Here is a 27,104-nt window from a genome sequence, read left to right on the forward strand (position 1 = left end):
CTTTGGACCTAGTGAAGAAACCTGTCCCAGGGGAATTCCCTTCTACTAACTCATGCATGGTTAACCCACCTATTCGATAGGCTATTGAATATTCCTTTGTTTGGGTGAGACTTAGGCTATTGTCCTAAGTAATCACTATGCAGACCAGCCCTGAGCTATTCTAGCTCTGTTCCTTGTAATACCTAATTAGTTTGACTGTCTCTACTAGAAGTGAATTTGAATGTGACTGAATAGGTAACATTCTTACTGAATTCCAAGCTCTGCAGCTTCAAGGATTTTCTAGAGGCCATTGGAACACTGGTAGAGGCTTACCTATGTCAAAAATCAATCTTTTTATAAGGCACTTATAATAAAACAATACTGAAAGAGAGCATACACCAGACTAACGTGGGGACAGGGTTTGAGTATATGGGTTATGAGAATGCCAAGGTTCCAGGAGGCGTAGTTTTCTTGAAACTCTTTGCCTCATGACTGCCTTCAGGCCTTTAGACCCGACGGGCAGACTTCACTGGAGTGGGCGTAGCACAAGACCTTTTCTATATTGCCTGGTATTCACAAGATCAGCTGTAGCCTCAAGACACCATGGCACTGAGTGGACCTAACAGACATCAGAGGAATGGCCAGCTCACAGACAAAGGCCTGGGATGTGGTGTGGAGAGGCCTCTCACCTGCAGATGCTGTTAAGATGTCCAAGTGTGTTTTATAGTCATGGCATATTTGGAGACTGAGGATACTGTTTGCACTGTATCTCAAATTCTGAAACCAGCAGTGCCACACATGGCAGCCAAGTATGGAGTGTTCAGATTTCTCCGAGGTCAGAAGTCAAGCCCAAGAGGAGAATGTTCTGCAAATCTCATTGCCACATGCACACTAACCTTTCTCCCTTCCACCCCTCCAGCTACCCACGCCCCCGCCCAGGCCCTGGACCGGCCAACTGCCACCGTGTCACCCCTGCGCACTCAGACTTCTCCATCCCGCCTGCCCAGCACCGGCCTGAGACCCCGCTCTGTGGCGTCCCCACAGCATGGCCAGCAGCCCCCGGCACAGATGTGTCCCCGGCCAGCCATCCCCTTCACATCAGCGGCTTCCGCCATCACACCCCCCAACGTCAGTGCTGCCAACATCAGCGGGGAGGTCGGAGGGACACCCATCAGCGGCCTGTCCACACCCAGCCTCATCAACACGGGCTTCAAACCAGATGACAAGAAAAACGAAAAGGTAAGTGGGCCATCCTGGGCTAACCCTGAACCTGGAGCTGGCTGGCTACTGGGTCCTTCTCACACACTTCCCAATGGTGCCGAGGACAGGTGAGGTTTCGGTGTGCTCATTGATGTTCTATATATTGCGTATGGCAGGGCCTCTGACATGGATAACGGCCAAAACAAGAAGGTAGTATAGAAGCAGAGGCTAGCCTCGGGGTTCTGCCAGGGCCAACGATTTTCGTGCCACTGCAGTTTTGATGAGAATCAGAAGGTGGCATCTTGCTCATCCATACGCCACCGTGGTCCCTCCTGCTAGAAGCTCATTGTAATACAGCCATCTTGTCAGAACAAGACTCCTAACTGCCATGTGCCAGAATGAGATGGTGAAAAACAAACAGATCTGCAATAACTCTCTGTGGTGCGAGCGAGCGACACCCTGTCCGTTGGACGCATGATTCTCGCGCAGTTTGCAACCTGTTCAGCCATATGGGAAGGACTTCTTTCTTGGAAAAAAAAAAAAAAACTGAAAGAGAAAAACAGGAGGACACCAGCCTGGTAGTGGGTATGGAAACCATTTTCAGCTATTCTTGTATTTTATAGAAGATTGGAGTCAACGGGCTGGCCCTGGTGGCCAGGAGCAAGGGGAGGAGTAGCCAGGGTCACACTCCACTTACAAATCAGTGCAAAACGCAAGCCACAAAGTGAACGGAGAATGTTCTAGTAGCCGTAGCTTTAAGCTTAATATAAAATTTAAAGGTCAGGTGCATCTTCTAGCAAATGCACTATCCAAAAAATGTTTCAAGGCACTCCAGCCTTGCTGCTAGGATGTCTAAGATTGTCTGCGTGTTGTGTTTGGTGGGCAACTTGGTTTCCCCACGCTCTGTGGCTGTTTGAAGACGTTTCTGTAGGGTTTCCTGAGCATCCTGTGTGTCTCCCGTGTTTGAGGTGAGGACAGCCCCCGGAGGGACATCCCCAACCCTAATTTTTAAATCCACTCATCGGCTTCCAAGAACCTGCAGACCCCTCGAGACCCCTCGAGACCCTAGGTGCACCCCAGCACTGCTCCAAATTCGTCACCACGGGTTACACTCTCTGCTGCCTCTGTCATGTGTGGGCTGGGTAGAAAGAGGCTGATAAAACCAGGGTGGCACCCACCCTGTGAAGTCAAGTATGGATGCTGTGTTTTGTGCCCATGTGTGCTTGAAAATCAATTCAGTTGTTAATCTGTTGTCTTCTGCCTTGCTGCACTTGTTCAGAGACTTGCTGGCTGGCTGCAGGAAGAGGGCAGAGGTGGGGGGACAGCCCTTTGCGCTCAGAAGGCAGTTTTTCCCTCAGATGCAATCCGTAAGCCTTTCCAGCTACTGAGAGCGAACCAGGGGCAGTCTGGGACTTGTATCAGTAAACATTTCTAGTTCCTTGTCCCCAAACCTCCTGTGTAACTTGTGGGACAGGTAGTGCTGCCTGCCACCAGCTAATACTGGGTAGTATCTGTACCTGTTGAGCCAGCCTTCGTTGGCCTGTCGCTCCTCACCACGGTTTCGGTCCAGAATGTAGAGCTAAAGCAGCTACTGGCCACACGACATGGACCAAGGATGGGGGAGGGGAGGAGAGGCAACAGAGTCACATGACGAACTCATGGAATCAGATTCCAGAGACCAGCATCAGGTGCAGATCTGTGTGGGGTTAATAGGGTGTCCTGCGTCCTCTGTGCTTACCCCACATCAGTGCTGGACAGGCGTAGGACTATGGAAAGCCATGGGACCCCACTCTGGGGCTGGGGGAGTAAAATCTGAGGTCCTGGGGACTGCCATAATTGGCTTGGGGGGTCTCTGGACCTACATGGAGACCAGGGATGTCAGATTCTCAGACTCTTGGACACCCAGGCACCTCTGAGAACAGAGTGGGGGCCCACAGGCTGGATCTAGTCCAGGGCTGAAGGGGAAAAGAGGGGAGAGCTCCGGCTGGGTCCTGTGGGGAGAAGAGAGTCCTTGGCTTGCTCAGTGGGCAGCTTGGCTTGTCAGAAGCTGTGGCTGGGAGCACTGAGAGGCCTCCTGTGGGAGATTAGACAGCCGGCTCTTTAGGCAAAGGCCTGTTCCATTGCTCCCCACAGGGAATCCCGATGAAAAGAGACAGTCCATGGTTTTAAGGCATTTATTGTCATGATGGAGAGTGATAATGAATAAAACTGTACTCCACTTTCTCAGGGTGGGCCTGAGGTTAAATACCTTTTGCAGGGATGAGTGTCTGGAACAGGGAGTTTATTGGCTAAACCTTACGGCCTTTAGGTACCTCATTAAAATGGTCAGAGCTGACATGAAGACTCTGGACTCCTGACACTGGAGTCCAGCCAACTGTGACAGGGGTCAGGAATCCAGAGTCCTCATGTCAGCTCTGACCTCTGACCCCAAACAAGTCTCCCAATACCTCTCAGCTTCAGAATTATTGAGGAAAATGCAGACTATGGTAAAAAGATCCTTGGAGTACCTTTTTAATTCCAACAATCTTTTATCTATAAAACCGAAACTGTGCTCATCCACAACAGAAAGCGAATCTGTTTCCAGCCCACAACATAAGACGTTCCCCATGCTTTTTGATAGACAGACGTTGTCAGAGGTCTTCTGTGGACTTGATGGAAGTGCCATGGCTCTAGGACGTCCCGTAAGGTTGGCAGCAGTGGCTGTGTTTCTAACCACACCCCTGACTTGTCCCTCACTTTAATATCACTTAACCAGTCTTCTAGACATCAATATGTTTAAAAGGGAAATGTCTTTTTCTGCTCATGCAAATACTATAAAGAGAATTAATTGTTTCTATCAGTCAACAATCTCAGAGACACCAAACCAGTAGGAGATGGATGGATAGTCTGATACCACTAACCTACCTATTGATAGATACGATACCACTAACTTGTTTATTTTAAGGATTTAGTGCATGTAATTATGGAGACTGTGAAGTTCAGAATCTGTGAAGCAGATCTGAAATCCATCGAGCAGGCCGACGAACAAACTAAAAACCTGGGCAGGATTTGTTGTTGCCATTTGAGGGGAAAATGATTTTATCCCCAGGAAGCCTAGATGGCTCTTTAGACTTTGAACCGACTGCATTGAATGCCACTGTATTCAAGACATATACTTGAAGTCATTTTCTAAAGGAGATTAAAAGTCAGTTATTGTTTTTAAATTAGTTGATTTTTAGCCACATCGACAAATTACCATCACAGAAACATCCCAACAAGCATTTGTCCAAACAACTGTGTGCCACAGCCTGACCACACTACTCATTCTTCTCTGTCTGGTACCAACCTAGAATTGCCCTAAGCCACCGGGAGTCATCAACCAAGGACAATAGCAAGGTCAGGCTCTGCCTAGCATGGCGCAGCTGGGATCTTGAGAGCAACCAAACCTGAGAGCAACCAAACCGACTAACCCAGAAGAGGCGGCCATCTTTGGAAGATGCGCCCTCAACGTTCTGTAGCAGAAACATTAGGACGTAAGAGTTAACATAGGCAAATGCTGACATCTCACATTGTGTGACAAGAGGGGACAAAGGGAAAGAAAGCAGATCTGTGACTCGATGCACAAACAGACATTCATAACAAAACAGGAGGGAAGTGCCTGCCATGATGGTCCTCCTCTCTGCAACTGGTCACGTGGCCCAGCAAATGTCACACAGTCACCTCCATCCGTATAGTCCCCAGCCTGAATCTCCTTTGCACACAAGAAATACCTTGCCTTTTTGTGCTTCCTTGCCTGGTGGGGTACACCCATGCCTTCCTCTCTGAGGTTCTGCCATTTGTAATCCTACTTCCACTGAGACATTGTAGCCCCCTGCCCCTGACCTGAACCACATAGCCTGGTATTACCAAGTGCTCTAAGGTGTCTCTTATGTTCCAATCATGTTCTGGTTCATCCTCCACTGTGGCCCCTTGGAATCAAAATCCCTTCCTATGCCAGTGGGTCAGAGATCCTGGGATCCCGAGATCCAGAGACCTCAAGGGAGCTGAAGCATTCTGAACTGGCAGTTCAGTGGAGTGGTAGTTGTTCCTCAGGAGAACTGCTGGACTACCAGAACGTATCATCCTAAGGATAAGAGTCACTGGGAGTTGTGGTGGCTGGTCCCATTCCCATTTCCTCCCTGATTGCCTGAAGCTGTGCATCTCTGCGATGCAGAGACGAGCCCATATCTAACATGTCTACTCCAATGAGAAAGCACTGCTCCTGCCGGCCATTGGCCAGTTACCCAAGGGATGGTACCTTATGAGGTACTGGGTTAGTCTCTGCTGCCTGAGGTCAACAGTGAATCTAACCAGGTTGTCCTTGGTGAGTACAATTCCATGGTGTTTATCCACATGTACCTACCTCCATCCCTGCATCCATTGCCCTCGAACCCATTGGTCAATGAGAGGTGGCTAGATAAAGGCTGCCTAGTATCCACACAGAGCAGACTATCCTATCCACGTCATTACTGATGTCTATGGCTATGGCCGTTCTCTAGTGAACAAATAACTGCTTATTTTATCCAGAGTGGGCTACTCTCATACCATCCTCAAATTTCCTTCCAAGAGCCTGATTATTTAGCTAAGTTACTGAGCATGGCTATAAACTGCTACTCAGTCATACTTCTGACCACCCTCCATATCCAGGGGTACTTGCCCACTGAAATAGTTCCCCTTCTACAAGCCCTCCCAGATGTCAAGAGAAGGTGCAGTACTGAAACTGTCCACTGGAGGGCAGTGTCTGCATGCCATGCAGAAACTCCTAAACCAGACCTGGAGCTTCTCTTTGTCATGTGATTATCAAAACAGGCCCAGTCCAGGGCCACTGGTGTGGGGATGGAGAGAGGCACCAAGGAACCATAAGTCTCGCTTGCCCCATATAACCTAATCATGCCCTAGGGCCTAGTCAGGCCAATCTTGGATACACCCCTTTCATTTGACGGCAAGCAGCTGAAGTTGTAAGGTATCTTGGTGGCTCAGAGTTAAATATGCAGTCTCTACCAAGCCCTGATAATAAAAAAACAAGACCTAGTTTTTTCTAAAACAACATTTTAGAAATGTACTTACTTTATGTGTATAAGTGTTTTCCTCACATATATGGTTCTGGCCTGTGTGCTTGGTACCCTCAGAGTTCAGGAGACGGCATGGGAAGCCTCGGAACTGGAGGTGCAGATGGTTGTGAGCCACCCTGTGGGTGCTGGGAATCAAACCCAGGTCCTCTGCAAGAACAAATGCTCTTAACTGCCGAGCCACCTCTCCAGACCCCAAGATGCACTTCTTTAGAGAGCAGTTATTTAAAAAGGAATACTGTGTATTGCTCCAGAATCCTAAAGGCCAGATATGCCCGAGGCTGCAAACATCACAGCATCTGCACTGGCCGTGTGTGTGTGTGTGTGTGTGTGTGTGTGTGTGTGTAGCAGAGCATCTAGCACTGCAGGATGGACCAGTGATTCTGCCTCTGTTCAACGCCTTGCTCAGAAGTAGTAGGGTGGAGGCCAGTTGATAAATGGATTATTATACGACACCAGGCAGATGTGCCTTCATTTTGGGGGAAATACTACATCCCACAGTCCCTGATGTGCAGTTACTGATGTGACAAGGATTTCTTAGTAAAGACACCAAAGGCACATCTGCTACAACAGGTACAGTATGTGTTGTCACCAAGGTAAGCTCACCCCAGTGGTCTAAGTTTCCCACCCGTTTCCCTGTTTAATAATTGGGTCGATGGCAGATTGGTGAGCATGCGCCAAAGCCTCCCCTGTGTCCTTCCTGTGCTCAGCAGTGGCATTGATCCAAGCAGTCCTTGGGAAGTGCAGACTGAGTTGCTTTTGGTTTCCAGTCTTCCCCAGTAGAGGCAGTCCTGTGGAATGACACGGGGCTCCCCCACCGCAGTGGCCCTCATTCCCATGGGTCAGGGAGCAAGGTAGGAATTCCATTTACTGCTAAGTCTGCCCTTGCCAGCTATGCACACTAGGTCTGGTGAGGCACAGGAGACTGGGGACATACAAGATACAAGAAGGCCACTGTAAGAAAGATCAGTACCACTGGTCACTTGACCTCTGTCTTAGTTCTGTTGCCAAGATAAGACACCATGCCATCCATGACTGTCATGACAAGAAGCCTGGCAGCAGACAGGCAGGCAGGCATGGTGCTGGAGGCAGAGATGACTAGCTGGGAATGGAGTGGTCCTTTGAAACCCACTCCCAGTGACACACCTCCTCCAACAAGGCCACACCTCCTAATCCTTCCCCAACAGTTCCTGAATGCCTGAGAAACAGCCATTCAGATAGATGAGTCTGTGAGACCATTCTCATTCAAACCCCCACATCCCGCATAAGCCTATTGTTGACTGATGGACCACAGAGATGCTTTCCCTCTCCGTTATCAGTGCCAGTTCCATCCAGTACACACCAGTTCTTGAACAGCCTCCACATTTCCTTTCCCCTGATGCATTATAATCCTGACAGCAAAGGTCCCTTTGATGACAGAAAAGATGAATGCTATAAATATTTGTCATTGTTCGGATGTCCTTCCTCAAAAAACTTAACCTCAATCTGCTGCCTGGCCCCACTGGATCCCAAAGAGTCCAGGAAGTAAAAGGTCCCTTGCCTAGAAAGCAGATGGTGGGTGGTTACCTGGCAGAACAGGAAGTAGGATCCAGGGCAGAGTCTCCTGGTGAGTTTGATAATTCCTGGTGGCTGCCATGGGGAACTTCCTCCTCAGGTAACAGTGATTTCTTGGAACCACCAGACACACCTCATGCTCTGGGTATCTTAAGAGGGACACCAGCAATAAGATCTGGCCTAGGAAGCTACAGTGGTGTTGCTAGAGAGAGGGGTCAACTCCAAACCTCTGCTGGGACAAGCATGAGGCTCTGCATCTTTTGACCCATGTCATACCTTTTTTCTACCTCAAGAATTCAGACAGCAGCAGCAGCTGCTTTCTGCAGTACATATGGACACACACACACACACGCACACACACACACATGCACACACACAGAAGTGGGCTAGGAAAGAGAGAAGGAGACAGAGTGTCTTCCTTCCTGAGACAGGGCACCATCCCAGGGTATTTCTGGCAGATAGGAATTGACCAGGAGACAGGGCCTGGGCCCAACTGTGTCAAACACAGGCCTTGCATACCCTGAGTCCTGGTGCTTAACCTGAGGCTAAGTCCTCTGCAGTGACTTAGTCCTTTGCTTTGGGCATAAGAACCAGTTTCCTGCTGTCTTTTGTGGAAGTAGATCTGCTGCTGATGCTTTCTCAGTGGGGTTGACAGTGAGCAGACTTTGAAGGGTGCAGCGCATTATGCACACACAATGCTCTTCTTTAATCCAAATATGAATCTCAGGCTGCCTAAAGACAATAGATTCCCTCCTTGAATGACCACCCAGCAGTGGGAATGGGGCCGTGGTAGCTCACTTACATCACCGTGACAGTTTTCTGAGCTTCCCTGAGAGTGAAGATAAGCCACAGATTCTGCACAAGTCAATGGCACTAATGCTGTGAATGCAGAAACGCCTGACCAGGGTGGTACTAACACAAGCCAACCAAACATTCACACATATACGGAGGCTAGGAAGTCAAATTTCCCGACACACTTGAGAAAGCAAGGCTGAGTCCTTCAGCACCTTCTGTGTGGTCTTGGTGTCTGTTTTCATCTCTAGGCAACTTCTGCTGTGCTTTGTACATGGCCTGCACCTAGACAGGTAGGATGCTCAAAGCATGTTCCAGGACAAGCATGGGATACAGATGATGGGTGCCATGAGCAGATGTGCAGTGTCCTGCTGTGTGAAAGTGTTCCTCTGTTGAGACAGTTCTACAACAGCAGTTAGAGTCCATCTGTGTCCCTCTGTCTGGGAAGGGTATCATGTTCCTCTGGTCGCTGTTGGTGACTCGCCACAGAGCAGGCCTGCCTCACAAGTGTGTGGTCCCGTGAGCCTCCGAATCCTGTTATCTCGGCCTCTTTTCATTTCTATCCTTCCCTAATCATTTTAATGAAATAATAACAACCACATGTGACCCTCACTGTGGAAGCTCCTTAAAGAGATATTAAGTTGCCAGTTAAGGGTCATTCAGAGATGAACTGTCAGAAAAGGGCAGTAGTTCAGGGTGCCTGGCTAGGCTCCAGAGTCACTTGCTCATTGGTTGACAGCAGGGTCGTGGCTCCTGAGCTCTTTCTCACCAGCACTTTGGTGGCCCTTCTTTGAGTGTGCGTTGTGTTTCCTGGAATTGGACTCCCTTGAGAAACACACACACAAAAAAAAGATAAGGAGAAAATCCACTTCGTCTTTCAGAGCCAGAAAGTTTGCCTGCTGGCGCGCCTGGCAACAGACCGAGTGCCAATGGAAACAACAGCTTCAGTTTGTCAGTGCTCTCAGGAATGCTAAGCCCACGCACTGAGTCAGCTCTTTCCCCAGCATGTACTAAGTCCACCTGCTACTGCCTTTCTGGCTGGAATTGATTTCCATCTGTTTACAAAAATATGTGAGCTTGGCACACCTGACTACCTGCCACAGTGTGCTTGTGGGGAGTGTTAATTGGAATCAATGGGTTAGGATTAATCAATTAATTGATAAGAGGAGGATGTTAAATTGGGAGGGAAGCATGATGGGGAAGCGCCCTGGGGAAAGTTAAGGAAGATGTGAGAGATATGCTCAAGATATACTGTATACATGTATGAAATTTTCAAAGAATAAATTCAAAGAGAATTTTTTTAGGTTTACTTATTTTTATTTTCTATGTGTGGGTGCTTTGCCTGCAAAATGATATTGTTGGATTTTCCTCCACTGTGAAAATTCACAGTATCTCCAGACATTGCCAAATGTCTCCTTGAGGGAAGGTCGTGGGGACTGAACAGCGGCGTGTGGGACCAGGGCCTGCCTTACCCTAGGTGATGTTGGCAGTGACAGTCTTAGGCAGCTCTTTCTTCTGCCTAGTCCAGTCTTTTTGTTTAAGAGCCATAGACCTACCAGAGAAACCTGTGGGGGTAAAATTGAGCCTTTTGAAATGTATTCATCTCATCTAAATGAAACTTTATGCTCACTTACACGTGTGTCCTAGAGATCCGCCATGTCACATGTACCCCGAGCACGTGCAGTTCCTTGCAGAGCCCAGGAGGAGCTGTGATAGGAGCTGTTGAGAATGTAGCTGGCTAAGTATGCAGAAAGGAGCTGGCCTCTGTCTCTAGCAAAGAGGAAAGAAAATTCCTAGGAGGGCAGATCTCACAGAAAGAGTTCTTACCAAAATGAAAGTTTTGGAAATAGAGTATAATATGATGAAACCCTGCAAGGGTTTTGTTTTGTTTTGTTTTGTTTTTTCCTTCAATTAAAAATCACCTGAATTTGGAAGTCTGCTTTACCCACCAGAAGCTGGGCCATTGACACCCCAAAATGGTTCTCTGGGTTCACTAGGGGTGCTAGCACGGTGTCTTTCAGGCTGAGGTGAGGACCAATGGGTTAACATATATAGAAGACTTTGGCAATCATGACTTATTCTAAAGGGGAGACTTTGGGTTCTAGGTGACCCCCGTGGTGAGATCTTGGGTAACTCAGGTGTGCACTGCTGGGTAACCCAAGTTGTGAAACTAGGTAGTGCCTAGGTGGAAATAACATCAGACCCTTCAGCAAATTCCTATGTGAAGTCTAACATGAAACGGGCCTTTGAAGCTGGCCTCGCATCAGAGACTCAGAGGTAAGTGTGCAATAAACGCTCAAGGGTTATTGACTTCTCCACGAGCCTCCAGCAGGTAACTGAAAAGCTCTGAATGACTGAGCTCTTTGAGGAAAGTCGAGGTGGTTGCTGAATGGATCACTCACCACGAGGAGGATAGGACCACAAAGGAATCGGCACTTCAGTGGGAGCTGAGCCCCTGGCAGAAGGCGGCTTTACCAGAAGCAGTGCTGTCTGTGGTCTGATCACCTCCGTGAGGCATATGCTCACTTCCCTTGAGATATTTCTCATTCCCCCTCTCCTTTCTGTCCTCCCCTTTCTCTCTTTACCCCTCACTGTCCCCCTTCCCTCTCCTCTCTTCCCTTTCTCAAGCTCTCACACATGACTTGCAATTGGAACCGAAGGCTATCTGAAATGTGTGTCCTAGCAATAAAATCCTACTGCGCCAGGCTTCATGGCACACACCTTTAATCCCAGGACTTGGCAGGTAGAGGCAAGCAGATCTCTGTGAGTTCAAGGTCAACCTGGTCTACAGGACAGTCAGAGCTACATAGTGAGGCCTTGTTTTAAACAATAATTCCCCCACTACAATCATTCTACCTCCATTTTCCAGCTATGCCTTAAAATCTAGATCAATCTTTTAATCACACCACCAGTGGTAAACTTTGTCTTGTCTGTGTGACCTGCCATTTGGTTTGATTGTATTAGGTCTCTAGAACTTAGCTTGTTTCCAGTAAAACTATACTAAATTTGGATCTTGGCATCTTTCCTGGCAGAATCCTTGTCTCTTATTTGGATGACTATATGCCTTCAATTATACATGTTTCCAATATTTCTGTAGAAATATTTTCAAGAAAATCTGTTTGGATGCACTTTTTTGTATGTTGCCGTTCTATGTCCATTCACTTATCAGAAATGTGTGTGTGTGTGTGTGTGTGTGAGAGAGAGAGAGAGAGAGAGAGAAAGAGAGAGAGAGAGAGAGAGAGAGAGAGAGAGAGAGAGAGAGAGAGAGAGACCAGGCTGAGGATCAAAGCTCACCACTCAGGTCCACCCTGGCCCTGGGAAATCTCAGGAGACTATGGAAGTCAGCTCCAATCATTTGCTCCAAAGCTCAGTCACTTCGCCAGGCACCAGGCCTTCTCTGTAGGCATGCACTCAAATGTCTGGTAACTCATCCCTCCTGCTGGCTGGAGCCCCAGCTGTACCATGTCAGAACACCAGCCTGTGTCATGGCATCCAGGTTCCTCGAGCAAGTGTGTGAATGTTGTGATGCTGTCACTTGGCTGTCACGTGGCTGTGTGTCCACTGTGCTCTACCCCAGGGACGCACTAGGTGGGGGGAGCACCAAGGCCCCTTTGTAAGGACATGAGTAGGCTGGGAGGCAGTACTGGGCCATATTTAGAAAACAGGATGCCACATTTTCTCAGGTGCCCTCTTAGCTCCATAATGACGCAGGCTCCTTCACTGATTGTTCTGGTTGCTCCACTTCTCTCTGGTTCAGTGTTTTTTAAAGCAATATTTTTTATTAATTTCATACAGCATATTTTGAATATATCCACTCAGCCTCTGTCCCTCCCCAACAGACATCGAGATTCTTTCTTTACTTTTTCCTTGCCCAAGTTCATGCTGTCCAGCTAGTCTTGGGGACGGACCTGCCCTGATGTGTGTTCACCCTGTTGGCAGTCATGTCATTACAGAACCTGCAGTTACTGGCAGGATTGTGTGCCTGCCTAGCCCCCAACATCACCTCCCCTCTGGGGGTTTTTTGGGGGGAGGGGGTTGCAGCTTTTGCAGGTCTTTTGCATACTCTCACAATTGCTGTGAACTCAAATATATAACAGCCTTGCTGTGTTCAGTAAACACTGTCTCCCTGATGAGATCAATCAGCTGTGGCTCCGCACCTTGTTCCTTAAAGATCCCTGAGTCTCATGGGAAGGGTGGTGGTGGTGGTGGTGGTGGTGGTGGTGTGTGTGGGTATGTGTGTATATATACACACATATATACACACATATATACACATATATCCCTCCCATTTAGGGCTGAACACTCTTGTTCTCTTGTGAGTTGACCAGTTGGCACTCGATGCTTTTTTTAAATGAAGTATAAAAATGAAATCTGCCACACCTCTCCTGCCTGGGAAGTCTTGCTTTCAGCTTCCCCTGGGCTGAGCATGATTGTCCTCAGTTACTGCTGTTCTCTCAGCAGAGCCCTCACACTGTGATTCCTTCCTTGACTCTGCACTTGTGTGCTTACCCTGAGACCAACACAAACACTAATAAGAACCTGGTCTGAGACATCCCTGCCCCCCACCCCCCAGGACCTTCACATTCAAGTACCTGGCAACCCCATGGTCACAGTGGAAGCAGACCCTGCTCCTGCTTGCTCCTGCTTCTGGCTCCAGAAGCAGTGTTGCGGCCTTCGCTGTGGGTCTGAGGGAAAGACTGTCTCCTGGCTCTTTCCCTCTGGCTCGGTGGAAGTGATCTTTCCTATTTAGCATAGTTAAAGCCAAGTGTGGAAGCCATGATTAAGTACCACCCACACTGTTTCCTGCAGAGGAGGGAGCCTTGTGTGCACATGTTGGGGTGCCAAGCCTCTGTAAAGGAGCTCTACTGTGGGTGACACACACACACACAGGTGAGGCGCGGCCTCTCCCAGGTGGGCCATGCACATGGATGCACATGGATGAGTCCACCTGGGCCCCACAGTACCCTCCCAGGACATGTGAGTTATCAACATCCTTTTATAGTTGGTGGGACTGAGGCCCCAAGAGGTAGTAAGGAGCAAAATCCAACCAAGATGTCCTATGGACCTGAGAAGAAAAGAAATAACAAGGAAAGATGTCATTGGCCTGTGTGTCCCACCCTTCCTTTTTGGAAGGGCAGAAGGTGACATGACCATTAACTGTGGACACTGTATCTTGGTGGAGGATTGGGGAGTAGTTATCTCTTCAGGCATAATATAAACATTCCACACCAGCATCAGGGCTGTGATGGCTAAAACTTCCAGTTTCTTCAAAGCCTGGTGGTCACTCACAGTGTCTCTTCACACCCACCTGTGAGAGGTTCAGGTGAGCCCAGGCACCCTTCAGAGTTCATTAGAAAGACAGTGTCTTTGACTTTCAGAACTTAGCTTAAAGTAAAGGGCCAAATATTGCTGAGCAATAGAGCATGCCCTTAAATCCCCAGCACTCCGGAGACAGAGGCAGGTGGATCTCTCTGAATTCAAGGCCAGCCTGGTCTACATAGTGAGTTCCAAGACAGCCAAGGCTACCCAGAGAAACCGTGTCCAAAAGGAGGCGGCAGTATTTTGTGTGTTAAACTTCACTGACCACTTCTACACTACCCAGAGCAGCTGAATGGTCATGCCAGGGGGAAAGGGTAGCCATCAGTGTCACTGCAGGGTCCAAGCTGAGACCCACAGCCTGTGGCTTTTAGGCTACTGTTCTCTTTTAAGGACTAGAGAGAAGACAGGCTCTGGGATATGAGCCTCTGCATGCCACCCTAGCCTCTCTCGCCTGTCCCTGGGCTCTCTGGCCAGTCACTTGGGACCAAGGATGTCCTCATCTCTGGCTCTCTAGCTGGGAGTAAGTAGGAGATGTATTGGGGCATATTTCAGTGGTTTTATTTGTGTGGCTTCTATATTAAGAACTAGCTATAACAGTGGTTCTCAACCTTCCTACCGATGCGACCCTTTGATACAGTTCCTCATGTTGTGGTGATCCCCCAACCATGAAATTATTTTTGTTGCTGCCTCATAACTGTAATTTTGCTGTTGTGAATTGAGATGTAAATGTCTGGTATGCAGCATATCTGATCTGCAACCCCTGTGAAAGGGTCATTTGACCCCCCAAATGGGTCGGAACCCACAGGTTGAAGACCACTGATCTAGAAGATCTTACAGATACCACGTGAGACACTGGATTAGGGATAATCCTACCATAGAAGGGAGAGCATGAGGTGAGGAGCTGAACCTGGGTCCAGGCTTCACCAGAAAGGATGTCAGTGTCTGGGCAGAGGGCAGAGGGCAGAGGGCCCAGGAAACACGCCCAACCTGTTTGGCAAAGGAGTCAAGGGGATGATCAGAAAGATCATGACAGGTAGCTATAACTCACCAGAAAACTGTAAAGAAGCAGCGTCCATCCTGGTGGGGAGGTGACTCCTACATCAGTGCCCTGGGGACACCCAGTCACAGGGCCAGTGGCCTGAGAGCTGCATCTCTTGTCTTCCATGTTCTCAAGTTCCAGATACCTTGTCACCAATGACAGCAGGAAAGCATGCTGGGAGCTTCCACCACTGTCCCAAGTTTGATCAGTATGTAGCATCCCCACCCATAGGCTGGGAGATAGGGTGTTTCTTCAGGCTTGGGGCTGGGACATCCTCTGTCACCGACTCCCACCAGGCTGTTCCAAAGACTTAGAGAACATTCTTGTCTCTAGAGTTTCCAAAGACTCATAGAAAGCAGCCAGCTTTTGTGCCCTATTTATTTCAGTCCCTTTTCAATGATAATAAATGATGTTTAGTTAAAAATGATTCTTTGAGCCGGGCGGTGGTGGCACACGCCTTTAATCCCAGCACTTGGGAGGCAGAGGCAGGCAGATTTCTGAGTTCGAGGCCAGCCTGGCCTACAAAGTGAGTTCCAGGACAGTCAGGACTACAGAGAAACCCTGTCTCAAAAAAAAACCCAAAAAAACAAAAAAACAAAATAAAAAAACAAAAAAACAAACAAACAAAAAGATTCTTTCGCATACATGTAATTTTACCATATATTAAAAGGAAAGCAAATTTGCACACTAAGAAAATGGATATGCTTTTTTAAAAATGCTATTACTATATTGTATCATTCTACGTGCCTGCGTGTATGTATGTGCACCCCACTGTGAGCCTGCTACCCAAGAAGGCCAGAAGAGGGCACTGGATCCCCAAGTGGTGGAGATAGAGATGACTGTGAGCTGCTCTGTAGGTGCTGGGAATGGAGCCTGAATTCTCTGGAAGTGCTCATAAATGCTGCTCCATCTCTCCCGCCCCTGGCCTGGTTTTATTAAATTAGTAAATCCTGACCAAATGTCTGATACAGCATGGCATAAAGATGCATCAACATTTTTAGGAGCCATTTAATTATTTACATCATATTTGTGGTGACTAAACTAGACAGACTTCAGCTAAGGGTATGCAGCTCAGTGGTAGGACACTTGCCTAGCATGCCTGGAGTCCTTGATTCAGTTCCTAGCTAGAATAATTTGTACTACAAATTTGATTGAACTAAGAAATGCCAGGGTGAATAGTGAATAACTCTTCTGTATATCCTATAATCTTATTTGCAGATAGTTAAATGATTAAGTCTCTGACCTAATGAAAGGGTTAACCCTTCAATAGATTCCTAATGTAGTAGCATCGTTGAGAGATGCAGAAAGGCAGTGAGACACAGTCAGAGGAAGTAGGTCAGTCACTGGGGCACGCTAAGACTATCTGTCAGGCTTGCCCCTTCTGTATTCATCTGTCCACGAGAAAACAAAGGCCAGGCTCCACCCATGGCCCCTGCTGCCGAGATGCTCTGCTCAACTAATGATGCACTAAACATTTTAAACCAGGGAACCAACATCTCTCCCTCTCCTGATTTGTCTCTATTACTTTAAACAAGACAACAAAAAGATACTAACACAGCAAAAATTAAATAAGCTAAGTGCACTGTATTTCCTACAATTGGGCTTGTCATAATGTTTCAGCATGCATCAGGCAAGCTCGTGTACTGAGAGTGGGCAGGAGCTGGCTTCCCCATGGCCAGCTGAGTGTCATGAAGGTTCCTCTCCACAGTGTGGAGAGACCTGCTCCATCTGAGGGGTCTCAGGCCGTGAGATGTGTGTGGCACCGTCAGGTCTGTGACTAAGCAGTTATGCTGCTGTTTCACAGGCATTGAATATCTGTTGAGAATCTGGAGTTACTCTGTCCAGCTCATAGCCTGTCCACTGCAAACTGGACCCCAGTGGGATGCCTGTCACTTACTGAATGCCTGTGACTGTTAACGGCCCATGACTTTAAAGCATGTCCTCACTGTTAAGACCCCAAGAGGGAGGGCCCTTTAAGCTGGTGGTTAAGTCATTGAGAGAGTTGCCCTCAAAAGGAACTAGTGTGGTTTTTGAGGGACCCTGGCTAACTCCCACAACAAGTTAATAAAAAAGAGTAACGTGACCCCTAAAAGTCTTTCTGGGTTCCAGTCTTACCATGTGCCTGCTCTCTCCCCTCACATGTGTGCCCACCATGATGAGCAACTGTGAGGCCCTCTCCAGGAGTAGAACTGATGGGCCCACCTGCTCCCCAGCCTCTTAAAACTGTGAGCTTGATAAGTCTCTCTTCTTCATATACAACTGACTTATTTAGGCCTCATGGTGCGTCACTAGAGCCAGAGTTAAGATTTTAACTCACCCTGCCCAATCTTTCAAAATCAACCCCTCTTTTTCTCCTCTCGGGCTTCTTAAGTGAGCTATAGGCGAGGCAAATGACTCAGTTGGCAAAGAGCTCACTAAGCAACCGTGAGAACCCAAGTTCTCCGCATACTCTGCACTATATTTAAAAAAGAAAAAAGGGAAAAAAAAAAAAACAGACAAGCTATCATGACCCTGGAACCCCGGTGGTAAGAGGTGAGGAGGAGAAGATCCGGATGGCCACCCACAAGGCAGTGTGGCTCATCACTGAGCTCAGGAGTTAGTGAGAGGCCTTCCCTCATTGCCTAGGGTAAAGACCTACAGAGCAGACATCTGATGTCAACTTCAGACTTGCACATGAGTACACAGTAATTCATGCACCCACATATATGGGCATCTCTCTCTCTCTCTCTCTCTCTCTCTCTCTCTCTCTCTCTCTCTCACACACACACACACACACACACACACACACAAAGATGATAAAATTCAGGGAGCTAATATGTGGCCAATAGTTAATAGGACCTGGCTCATAGGAAAACACTCAGTTATTGCCAGTATCATTTTTCTGTTTAGACACTCGCATACCCATTTTACATACAAGGGAATCAAGGGTTGTTGGGATCCAGGAGTCTCATCGCAAACCATGCAAACACCAATCTCAGTCAGACAGGATAGTCTATTGAGCATTCACCCTAGGAGTTATCGATCAGGGCCTCAGACCAGACTCAGGAGCATGACTGCAACCATAAGCCAGAATCCTACAGAGCTTTTAAGCCTGGAATCCACAAACATCTGTGCCAAGTTATCCCACCAATCAGGACTTATGGATAGGGGACTTCTTTTAAAACATGTCTTTGTTGTACAGTTATCCTGCTCCCATTGGCTGTGGCCAGAGACTTGCCCTGCCTAACATTCAAGTCTTAACTTTCCAGCCAGGATGTCAGTTCCCCACGTACATGGTTCTTTCTGCCAAGTAGGATGTCAATTTCCAGGGAGGTCTTGGGAACTTAAAACTTTAGTCAACCCTTACACAAAATGGAAGTCTTATTCCAAATGGCTTCTTATATTGGTGCTGATGCTTCTCTTGTGTTGGGGTCCATCCCAGGGGCAGCATATGAAGGCAAAAACCATAAAAGTTCATACACAGGTACAGGAAGTGTTGCTGGGTGGTTGACTCAGGTCCAAGCTTATTGGGGCAAACTCTATGAATCAGTTCTACCAGACCTTTATTGTGACTGGTTTCCAAAAACACCAAAGCACAGACCATAAAGGAATATGCAATCAACTCTAACATGAGAAAGTTTCCTAGTAACAGCACATAAGAAAGCTTCCTTGTAACAGTAACAACAGCATAAAACAGCTGGCTAGACAGACAGGCAGCAGCTACCCAAGGCCGTGACAAGGATAAGAGTGGGTATGTAACTAGTTTGATACGGCCAACCATAAATGACCTGGACATCCAGTCCCATGCCACTCCCAAACTACCACAGCATCCTGAACTTCTCACTGGCCACAGCAGTGTATCTTCCTGAGGCCCCTCATGGGGCGCTCTTCCAGGGCTCCTCCATGTCTTGTTAGACTTGGCTGATCTTCCAGACCCCCTTCTAGACCCAGGTTCAAGAGAAGGCCGTGTTTAGTTTACTCTTTGCTCTGGTTCTACGTCCAGCTAACTGCTCAGATCACAATCACAATGTGTGTGGGTGTTTTTGTTTTTTTAGGTTTTATTTTTATTTTATGTGTATCTTGCCTATATGTACATAATAAGCATACCACCAGCATGCAGTGAAGAGGATGGAAAAAGGGGCATCCTAGTTTCTGCAAGTATTGTTGCAAGTAGTGGTGAGCTGCCATGTGAGCGAACCACACCCGTGTCCTCTGCAAGAGCACCAAGCATCCTTTACTGCTGGGCCATCTCTCTAACAGAGTTCATTTCTGAAGGACCAGTATCTGCCTGTCATCTGTCCTTGCCATTGAGGCAAGCAGGAAAAGCAGTGCAAGCCAGGTTTCCATCCTAGAAAAGCTACATTGTACCAGTTACATTGTCCCTGCTCTCTGCAACCCACCATTCCCCACCATTTATATGAACCCGTATTTTTTCTCATCTTCTGTCTTTTGCCTGGGGAATATTTCTGAATGTTTTAATGTTTAAAATACCCAGTAGCTCACACCCCAACCTTTCTGTCTCTTTTAATTAGCTTGTTAACTTCTGTCTCTTTATCCATTATAGATATTCTATTTCCCTGCCCTCTCAGAAAGAGCATTGCGTATTTATGCTGTTATAAACCCTGTCTGCTCTTCTAGCAACTGTGTTTTCATGCAGAGCCAGGACTGGGCTCTCGTTCTCCATTAACATTTTATCGGGGCATAGCTTTTAATTACCCTTTCCCCAACCCCGTCTCCATCAGGAAGGTTTCCAGACATACAATAATCATCACACAGCTTCCAAGTAGAGCTTTGTGCCTTGGAGACAGATTCAGAAAAAGATAAGGACACCATGTCTCCATTTGCCCTTGTATCTTTTTTTAGACTTTTTTATTTAGTTAGTTTTTCGAGACAGGGTTTTTCCATGTAGCCTTGGCTGTCTTAGAACTCACTCTATAGAACAGGCTGATCTTGAACTCAGAGATCCTCCTGCCTCTGTCTCCTGAGTGTTGGGCTTAAAGGTATGTGCCGCCATGCCCCAGCTCCCTTGTGTCTTGTCTCAAGGTTTCTTAGGGCCTCCAGCCTTATTCCTGGTGTCAGCTTCCTGTGCATTAATTAGCATCTGCCCGGGGTTTCTGATGGCTGTTCCCACGGCTCATGGGGAATAAGATATTCTCCCATCTCTACCCCAGACCCTCCCGCCAGCCTCTGCCGCCTGTCGTTCCTCAGGGCCTACCGATTGAGATGACTCTGAAAGGCCCCTCAGCCCCTGTCTAAGCGTGATTTACTTCTTTCACATTCTGTCTGCTGAGTCAGTCGAACTGTTGAGTGAGTCGGCAGACTTAGGGTAAAGTTGGCCTAAAGTCAGTCAGAGCTGAAGCTCCTAGTTCTAAGCCCCCTCACTCCTGACCAGCTATCTCCATAGCAGCTTCCTTCCAAGGCGGTGGTTCTCAACCTGTGGGTCTCGACCCCTTTGACAAACTGCTATCTCCAAAAGTATTTACAATTCATAATCGTAACAACATTACAGTTATGAAGTAGCCATTTATGGTTGGGGTTCATCACAGCATGAGAACTGTATTAAAGGGTCTCGGGATTAGAAGGCTGAGAGCCACTGCTCTAAACCATAAGCCATCCCGAGACCACCTCTGTTGCTCAGCATCTCAGAATCGTTGCAACAGCTATGTCCAGTCCTTCAGCCTCTGCTTTCCCTCCATCTCCACAACTTCACCTCCACTGTAGCATCTCAGTCAGCCCTTGAGGTGCTAGGTGTGCCAACACCTACCTTCCTTCTCACAGAAGTGACACCAAGGCCCTTGCCAGGAACCACCCAACTGCAAGCATCTATTTTTTGTTGTTGATGTTTTGTTTTGTTTTGTTTTGTTTTGTTTTGTTTTGTTTTGTTTTGTTTTGTTTCTTGCATGTATGTCAAGGTGAGGATGTTGGATGTCAGATTCCCTGAAACAGGAGTTACAAACAGTTGTGAACTGTCATGTGGGTTCTGGGAGTTGAACCTAGGTCCTCTGGAAGAATAGCCAGTGCTCTTAACAGCTGAGCCATCTCTCCAGCTGAACAGAGCATCTGATTATTAAATCTGCTCTAGTGACATGTTCTAAGCCTGGGCCGAGTTACCCACTAGTCCACCCTAGCATTCTCGTCATACCAGCCCAGCTCTCTGTCCTTCCTCTAGCAGTGGCCCCTCTAGGGGACCGACTCCTGCTCTACAGGCTAGTAGTAACCATTCTCTCTACTTCATACCTATTGCCATCAGATTCACCAGAGCAGGTTGCAAGCTCCTCCCCCTTGTCACACTTCCCCTTTAAGTGAAAGAGCAGCACATACTCAGAACACAGAGCAAAACTCAAGATACTTGCCTCGCCTACTCCACCCTGGGACCTAACAGCAGCAGCCTTGGCGGGGACAGGGAGGTTGTTTCTGGGCTTCCTCTATGTTGTATCAGAGACTCTCTGGCCATGAGCTCATACCAATGGTGAGCAGCTCTGCGGACTGAGGATCTCCTGGACTACCTGGACCTTGCTGGGACAACCCTAAGCCTATGGGATGCCTCATCAGTTTGGCTGACTCAGCAGGCAGAATGCAGACTAAGTTTAGAACAGGGGAGAGGAAGTGTCCAGACGCCATCTCAAACTGTAGGCCATTCAGGAGGGCTGCCTGTAGCTGTCTGCCTACTGCTACGTGTATCTACCAGTGTTTGGTATGTACTCAGACAATCCTGGCTAAGACACTACTACAAAAAAAATTAATGTGACAGATTGATTAGAGGGAGACGGTGTCCTGGCCTCCTCCGTTAGTGTGGGTAAATAAAGGAATTCACGCGGAGATTTAGCTCAGTAGTTAACATATTTGCCTAGTGTATATAAGTAAAGTTCCATGCCCAACAGAACCAAACAGTATATGTGTGTATGTAAACATACAACACACACATGTATATATATATATATATATATATATATATATATATATATATATATGTTTATGAGACCAACATGTTGCCACTGCACAAAGAGGGTGACTACATATGTGTGTATGTATATGTATATATGTATATATGTATATATGTATATATGTATATGTATATGTATACATACTAGGTATGGTGGTGGAGGGAAGCCTGTACTTCCAGCTACTAGGGAGGATGTGGCAGGAGGATTGCAGGTTCTGGGATAGCCTGGGCTATATAGCAAGATGCCTTCCCAAAAATAAAAATTAAAGAATCTGAATGAATTTTAGTGAAATGCATAGTGTTCCTGAGAAGTCTAATATTAGTATTTAAACATCAGATCCCCTGGAACTGGGGTTAGAGATGGTGACAAGTCTCCATGTGGCTGCTGGGAATTGAACTTAGGCCTGCTGAGCCATCTCTCCAGCCCAGGTGGCAACTAGATTAAGAGGGTGTATAAGTACAGTGTGAGCATATGTTCAGTGTGAGCATATGTGCAGTGTGAGCATATGTGCATTGTGAGCATATGTGCAGTGTGAGCATATGTGCATTGTGAGCATATGTGCAGTGTGAGCATATGTGCAGTGTGAGCAGGTGTGCAGTGTGAGCAGATGTGCAGTGTGAGCAGATGTGCAGTGTGAGCATATGCGCAGTGTGAGCATATGTGCATTGTGAGCAGATGTGCAGTGTGAGCAGGTGTGCAGTGTGAGCAGATGTGCAGTGTGAGCAGATGTGCAGTGTGAGCAGATGTGCAGTGTGAGCAGATGTGCAGTGTGAGCAGATGTGCAGTGTGAGCAGATGTGCAGTGTGAGCAGATGTGCAGTGTGAGCAGATGTGCACAGTGTCCTCTCAGGAGCTATCATCTATCTCTCTCCCAAGACTCTAGCTCAGTGGTTCTCAACCCTCCTAGTGCTGTGATCCTTGGATACAGTCCCTCATGTTGGGTTGTGAACCATAATGTAAATATCTGTTTTCCAATATCTTAGGCAACCCCTGTGAAAGGGTCATTTGACCCTCTCAAGAGTTTGCCACCTGCAGGTTGAGAACCACTGCTCTAGAGGAAGCCCTTTTTCATATGCTCATCTTGACAGTCATATGCATCTTCTGACCACACCTCCAGATGGAGACCCCAGCCTGGCCCAGTCTATTACCCACCAGCCCTGCATCTCGACCAGATTGTTTGGTCCCCTCTAACTGGTTCTTGGCCACACTGAGATAAGCCATCAAATTCCAGAAGGGATCAAGTGGACCCCAAGAATCAAGAATGACTGTGATGGAGACATGGAATCCCCATCTTGCCAGGATCATTAATTCTCTCTAGGTTACTCAGTGTCTAGAAGGAAACCGACAGGCCACCCTTTCAAATCAGACACCTTAGTCCGGACTGTTCCTGTTGAAATCTGTTCTCTCCTGTATGATGCTTCCAATACTGAGTCATGAATCTGTCCCTGTCACATATAGCAAAGTGATTCTTGGCTAGTTCTTATCTGTATCCTATGTGATAGCTCCCAGGAAAGTGTTTGGAACATCTGCCACCATATTCCATCAACTGCACAGGCTGCTATTCCAAGAATTCCACAGCAAAGGGATTACTAAAGGCTGCAGGCACTGGCAGAATTCCACTCCAGGAGGCAAACATTTTGGAGAAAATCTCTGCCTTCAAGGTATCCGTGTTTGTCCAGGTTAAATACAGAAAATCATGAGTCACATTGAATCCTGAAGAATTGTGACAAGGAAGCTACCCTCCCCTTTCCCAATATATACCATTAGAGCTGGACCTTATCATCAATACTCTTAGTGGTATAGAGCGGCAGGGGTGGGTTGGGGGGTGGGAGGTAGCAGGGACTTGTCTTCCTCAAGTTCACTGCACATGGCACCAAGGGTCTCACAGCCCAGAGTGTGTTCTCTATTCAGTCATTCTAAGAACTCTAATGCTGAGCTCAGTTCATTATGTGTACAAGTATTTAGTACATACTCTGTCCCAGGCATTGTATTGGGCCCCATGATGCTGTAGTAAACAAAACGAGGCAGCCCCACCCTTCCAAAGCTTGTGCTCCAGAGGAGAGCTGGAAAGGGGACAGATGAACGGCAATCCAATGGGGGCCGGGGGGAGGGCAAAGGTGGTCACAGGCAGCAGGGATTTTGCTGAATGCTAGGTTTCCTTGCCTCAGTGGGAGTAACGGAGAGCCGCAATAGACTAGGCTAGACACCTGGATGGTGCCTGCTTCCTTCCCTGAATCATGGGCCTGTTGTCTTTCTGCTTTGGGAATGTTGGAGGTTATATGCCAATATGCTAGAGGACACTTAGTATAAGCATGTCTAGACCATTCACACTATCTCAGATTTTGCCCCCTGTCCTCTCCAGGCAAGATCACCCCATTAGGAAGCTCTGTTGTCATTCTGGAGAGCCTGCTGTCCTCAGACCCCACAGTCCTTCCGTCCCGCCATCTGACTTGCTGCCTTCCTTTACTCTCTTTACTCTCTCTCCATTTCTTCCTGAGAGCACTGCCCTCTCTGGCTGCACCAATAGGATGGCCTGTGTATACCAAACTCGGCAGCACTCTGCCCCCAGACAACATGGCAGAATGCTCCAGCTAAGCCTGCACATAACCAGTGACTAAAGCTTTCATTTTTCATTTCCCATACAGCTCCCCGGGCCAGGCACAATGCAAAAGAAATTTAGGCAAGGCTCTAAGAGGAAGCTAGGCTCTGTGACTGCAGGGTGGTCAAGCATTAAGTGCCACAGGCCCCACTCTGGCCTGACATGGATAGGAAGGAAGGAAGAAAAGTCAGCTCGTGTAGGGAGGATATAACATAGAATATTAACTGGCTGGAGGTTGCTGTTTTATCATGTCCTTGTCCTCTTTTAAAAACAACTTAAAAGCTCCCAACTTAAGGGGAACACGGGATAGTTTATTCTGGATCCATTCTGATCAATCATGCCTGGGAATATAGATTTAGGTTATCCTAAAGTCCATGTTCCAATGTGGAAGCAGTTTCATGAAGTGTTATAATCTTACCGAGGGAAAGTCATAAATCAAGGTAAGTTTAAGATGTATTAGTGAATATAGGAGAGAGAGGTGGCTATAGCATATGGAGGAAGCTTTTCTATAGGGCTAAGATGCTATTCGATGAAATCCTTAGCCTTTGAGTTTGTGGACAGTAGTGGTCAGCTAAGTTAATGGATTCCAAGAGCTTGGGTCCTTTGGTCACAGGATGTTAGCTCTGACACAGAGGTGGGCAAGGGATGGCTGTTCTGGATACTTATACTAGCCCAAGGTAACTATTATTAGCCTTTGGACCTACAACATTGTAATCTCTCCTCAGTCCTGAAGTTGTGTTCCTTCCGTCTCTATAGGCACAGCTTCTTTCCAGTGTTCTTTATAATACTCAGTAGCTTCTCCCCATCACCTGCCATGAGACTGTGCAGAGCTCAGAGTGATGCTGAAGGCGCCCCTGGGTGTGGCTTCGTGGCCCTCTGACTGCTAAAGGGGGAGATCACTCACTGTCCAGGTAGCCACTCCAACAATAAGGCACCCCCAACCCTGCACATCAGCAGAGGCAGAAGCCTTCAAACAATCCTGCCTCAGTTTCTGATGAGATGGATCTGAGACACTAATCATCCTGAGACTTAAAATCACACGTGATACACACACATTATATACATGCTATATATACATACTTTTATATATGCATGCACTGTATAAACCATGTATATATATATACATTATTCATGATATATACAAATATACACATACTACATATATATATATATACATTATACACATGTGCACTATATATGTAACTACATATATATACTATGTACATTATATGTGTATATACATATTACATATACATACTATATACATTGTATGTATATATACACACTATGTACATACTACATATGTTTATATATATACTTATATATTAGACATATACACATACATTAGATTAAATAAACATTTAAGTAAAACTTTGGACATTGCTAGGGACAAGTGCTTCTTCCTGGCCCACAATCTCCCAGGAATATTTAACATATACACATATATGCATACACACACACACATATATGCTCACATACATAAAAGCACACATGTATATATTCCACTGCTGTTTGTTTAAACAGAGAAAAGTTTAAAGCCAGGGCTTCCAAACATTGTCTCAAAGACACATGCTACAACTCATCCTTGGACGAGGGGCTGCCTGTCTGGATGCCCTGTGTAGAATAACTACCCTTTCAGGTGCGCTATGAGTCCTACGGTTTTCCTCTCAGAAGAGTCAGGCCACAGTGTGGCCCAGATTCATGAGATGCCCCAGTAGGAACAGCTCCCCTGAAGAACAAAGCAGTCACCCTGACTGAGTTCCTCTGACCCAGCCCATGAAGTTCCTGTGGGTCCTGCCATGAGGAGTCCTGTCCTGTAGGATCCCTAGCCTGCAACCCTTCCATGGGAGCTAGCCTCATGAGACACTCCTCCCGGCTTGCCTTTACCATCTTCCTCTGACTAGATTTACAGGACTGTCTTTAAAGGTTTCTATAAGCTGGTCCTCCTATAGACACTAACATCAGTTTAACTGTGTGTGTTTCTGCAGAAGGAGAAGAAGAGCGGCCTGCTGAAGCTGCTGGCTGGGGCCTCCACCAAGAAGAAGTCACGCTCCCCGCCATCTGTATCTCCGACCCACGACCCCCAGTCGGCCATGGATACCTCACTTCAGGGTGCCATGGGCCCCGAAGTGTCCCCATTGACCATCCATGGCAGGGCAGGTTCCTGCCCCATAGAGAGTGAGATGCAGGGTGCCATTGGGTTGGAGCCGCTGCACAGGAAAGCAGGCTCCTTGGATCTGAATTTCTCTTTGTCCCCGTCTCGGCAAGCAACTCTGTCCATGGCTTCCATTCGCCCTGACCCTAAGCCACTGCCCAGAGAGAGGTAAGGAGGTGAGGGATAGTATCTGTGGCCTCTCTTTACGGATAACACCTGAGTTCTGGAAGCTTCTTAGGGACTGAAGAAAATGGGCTTTCCCAGGGATTAAGTTTATCAGATGGCCCTCTTTTCCCAGGCCTGGGGCTTATTGCTTATTCCCAGTCCTCCTGCTTCCTAATTTGAGCTCATATGTGATTCCTGAAGAAGTGTCAGGCCCACTGTGGCAGAGCACAGGACTCTCCTGGCTCAGCGCTGGGTTTTCAACCTTCAGAGGCCCCTGTAGACCTGTGCCCCAT

General features: G+C 47.3%; 1 protein-coding gene across 1 annotated transcript in view; it reads left to right on the forward strand.

Annotated features, from left to right (window-relative positions):
* Positions 1 to 27,104, forward strand: part of Sh3rf3 (SH3 domain containing ring finger 3) — a 313,055-nt gene that overhangs the window by 280,434 nt on the left and 5,517 nt on the right. The window contains exons 8-9 of the mRNA XM_021175059.3: positions 899 to 1,218; positions 26,480 to 26,814. Coding sequence (XP_021030718.1) covers positions 899 to 1,218; positions 26,480 to 26,814 — 655 coding nt within the window. The remainder of the gene's footprint in view (positions 1 to 898; positions 1,219 to 26,479; positions 26,815 to 27,104) is intronic.

The sequence above is a fragment of the Mus caroli genome, unplaced genomic scaffold, assembly GCF_978045245.1.
Source record: "Mus caroli unplaced genomic scaffold, Mus_caroli_1 scaffold_9, whole genome shotgun sequence".
Lineage (NCBI taxonomy): Eukaryota > Metazoa > Chordata > Mammalia > Rodentia > Muridae > Mus > Mus caroli.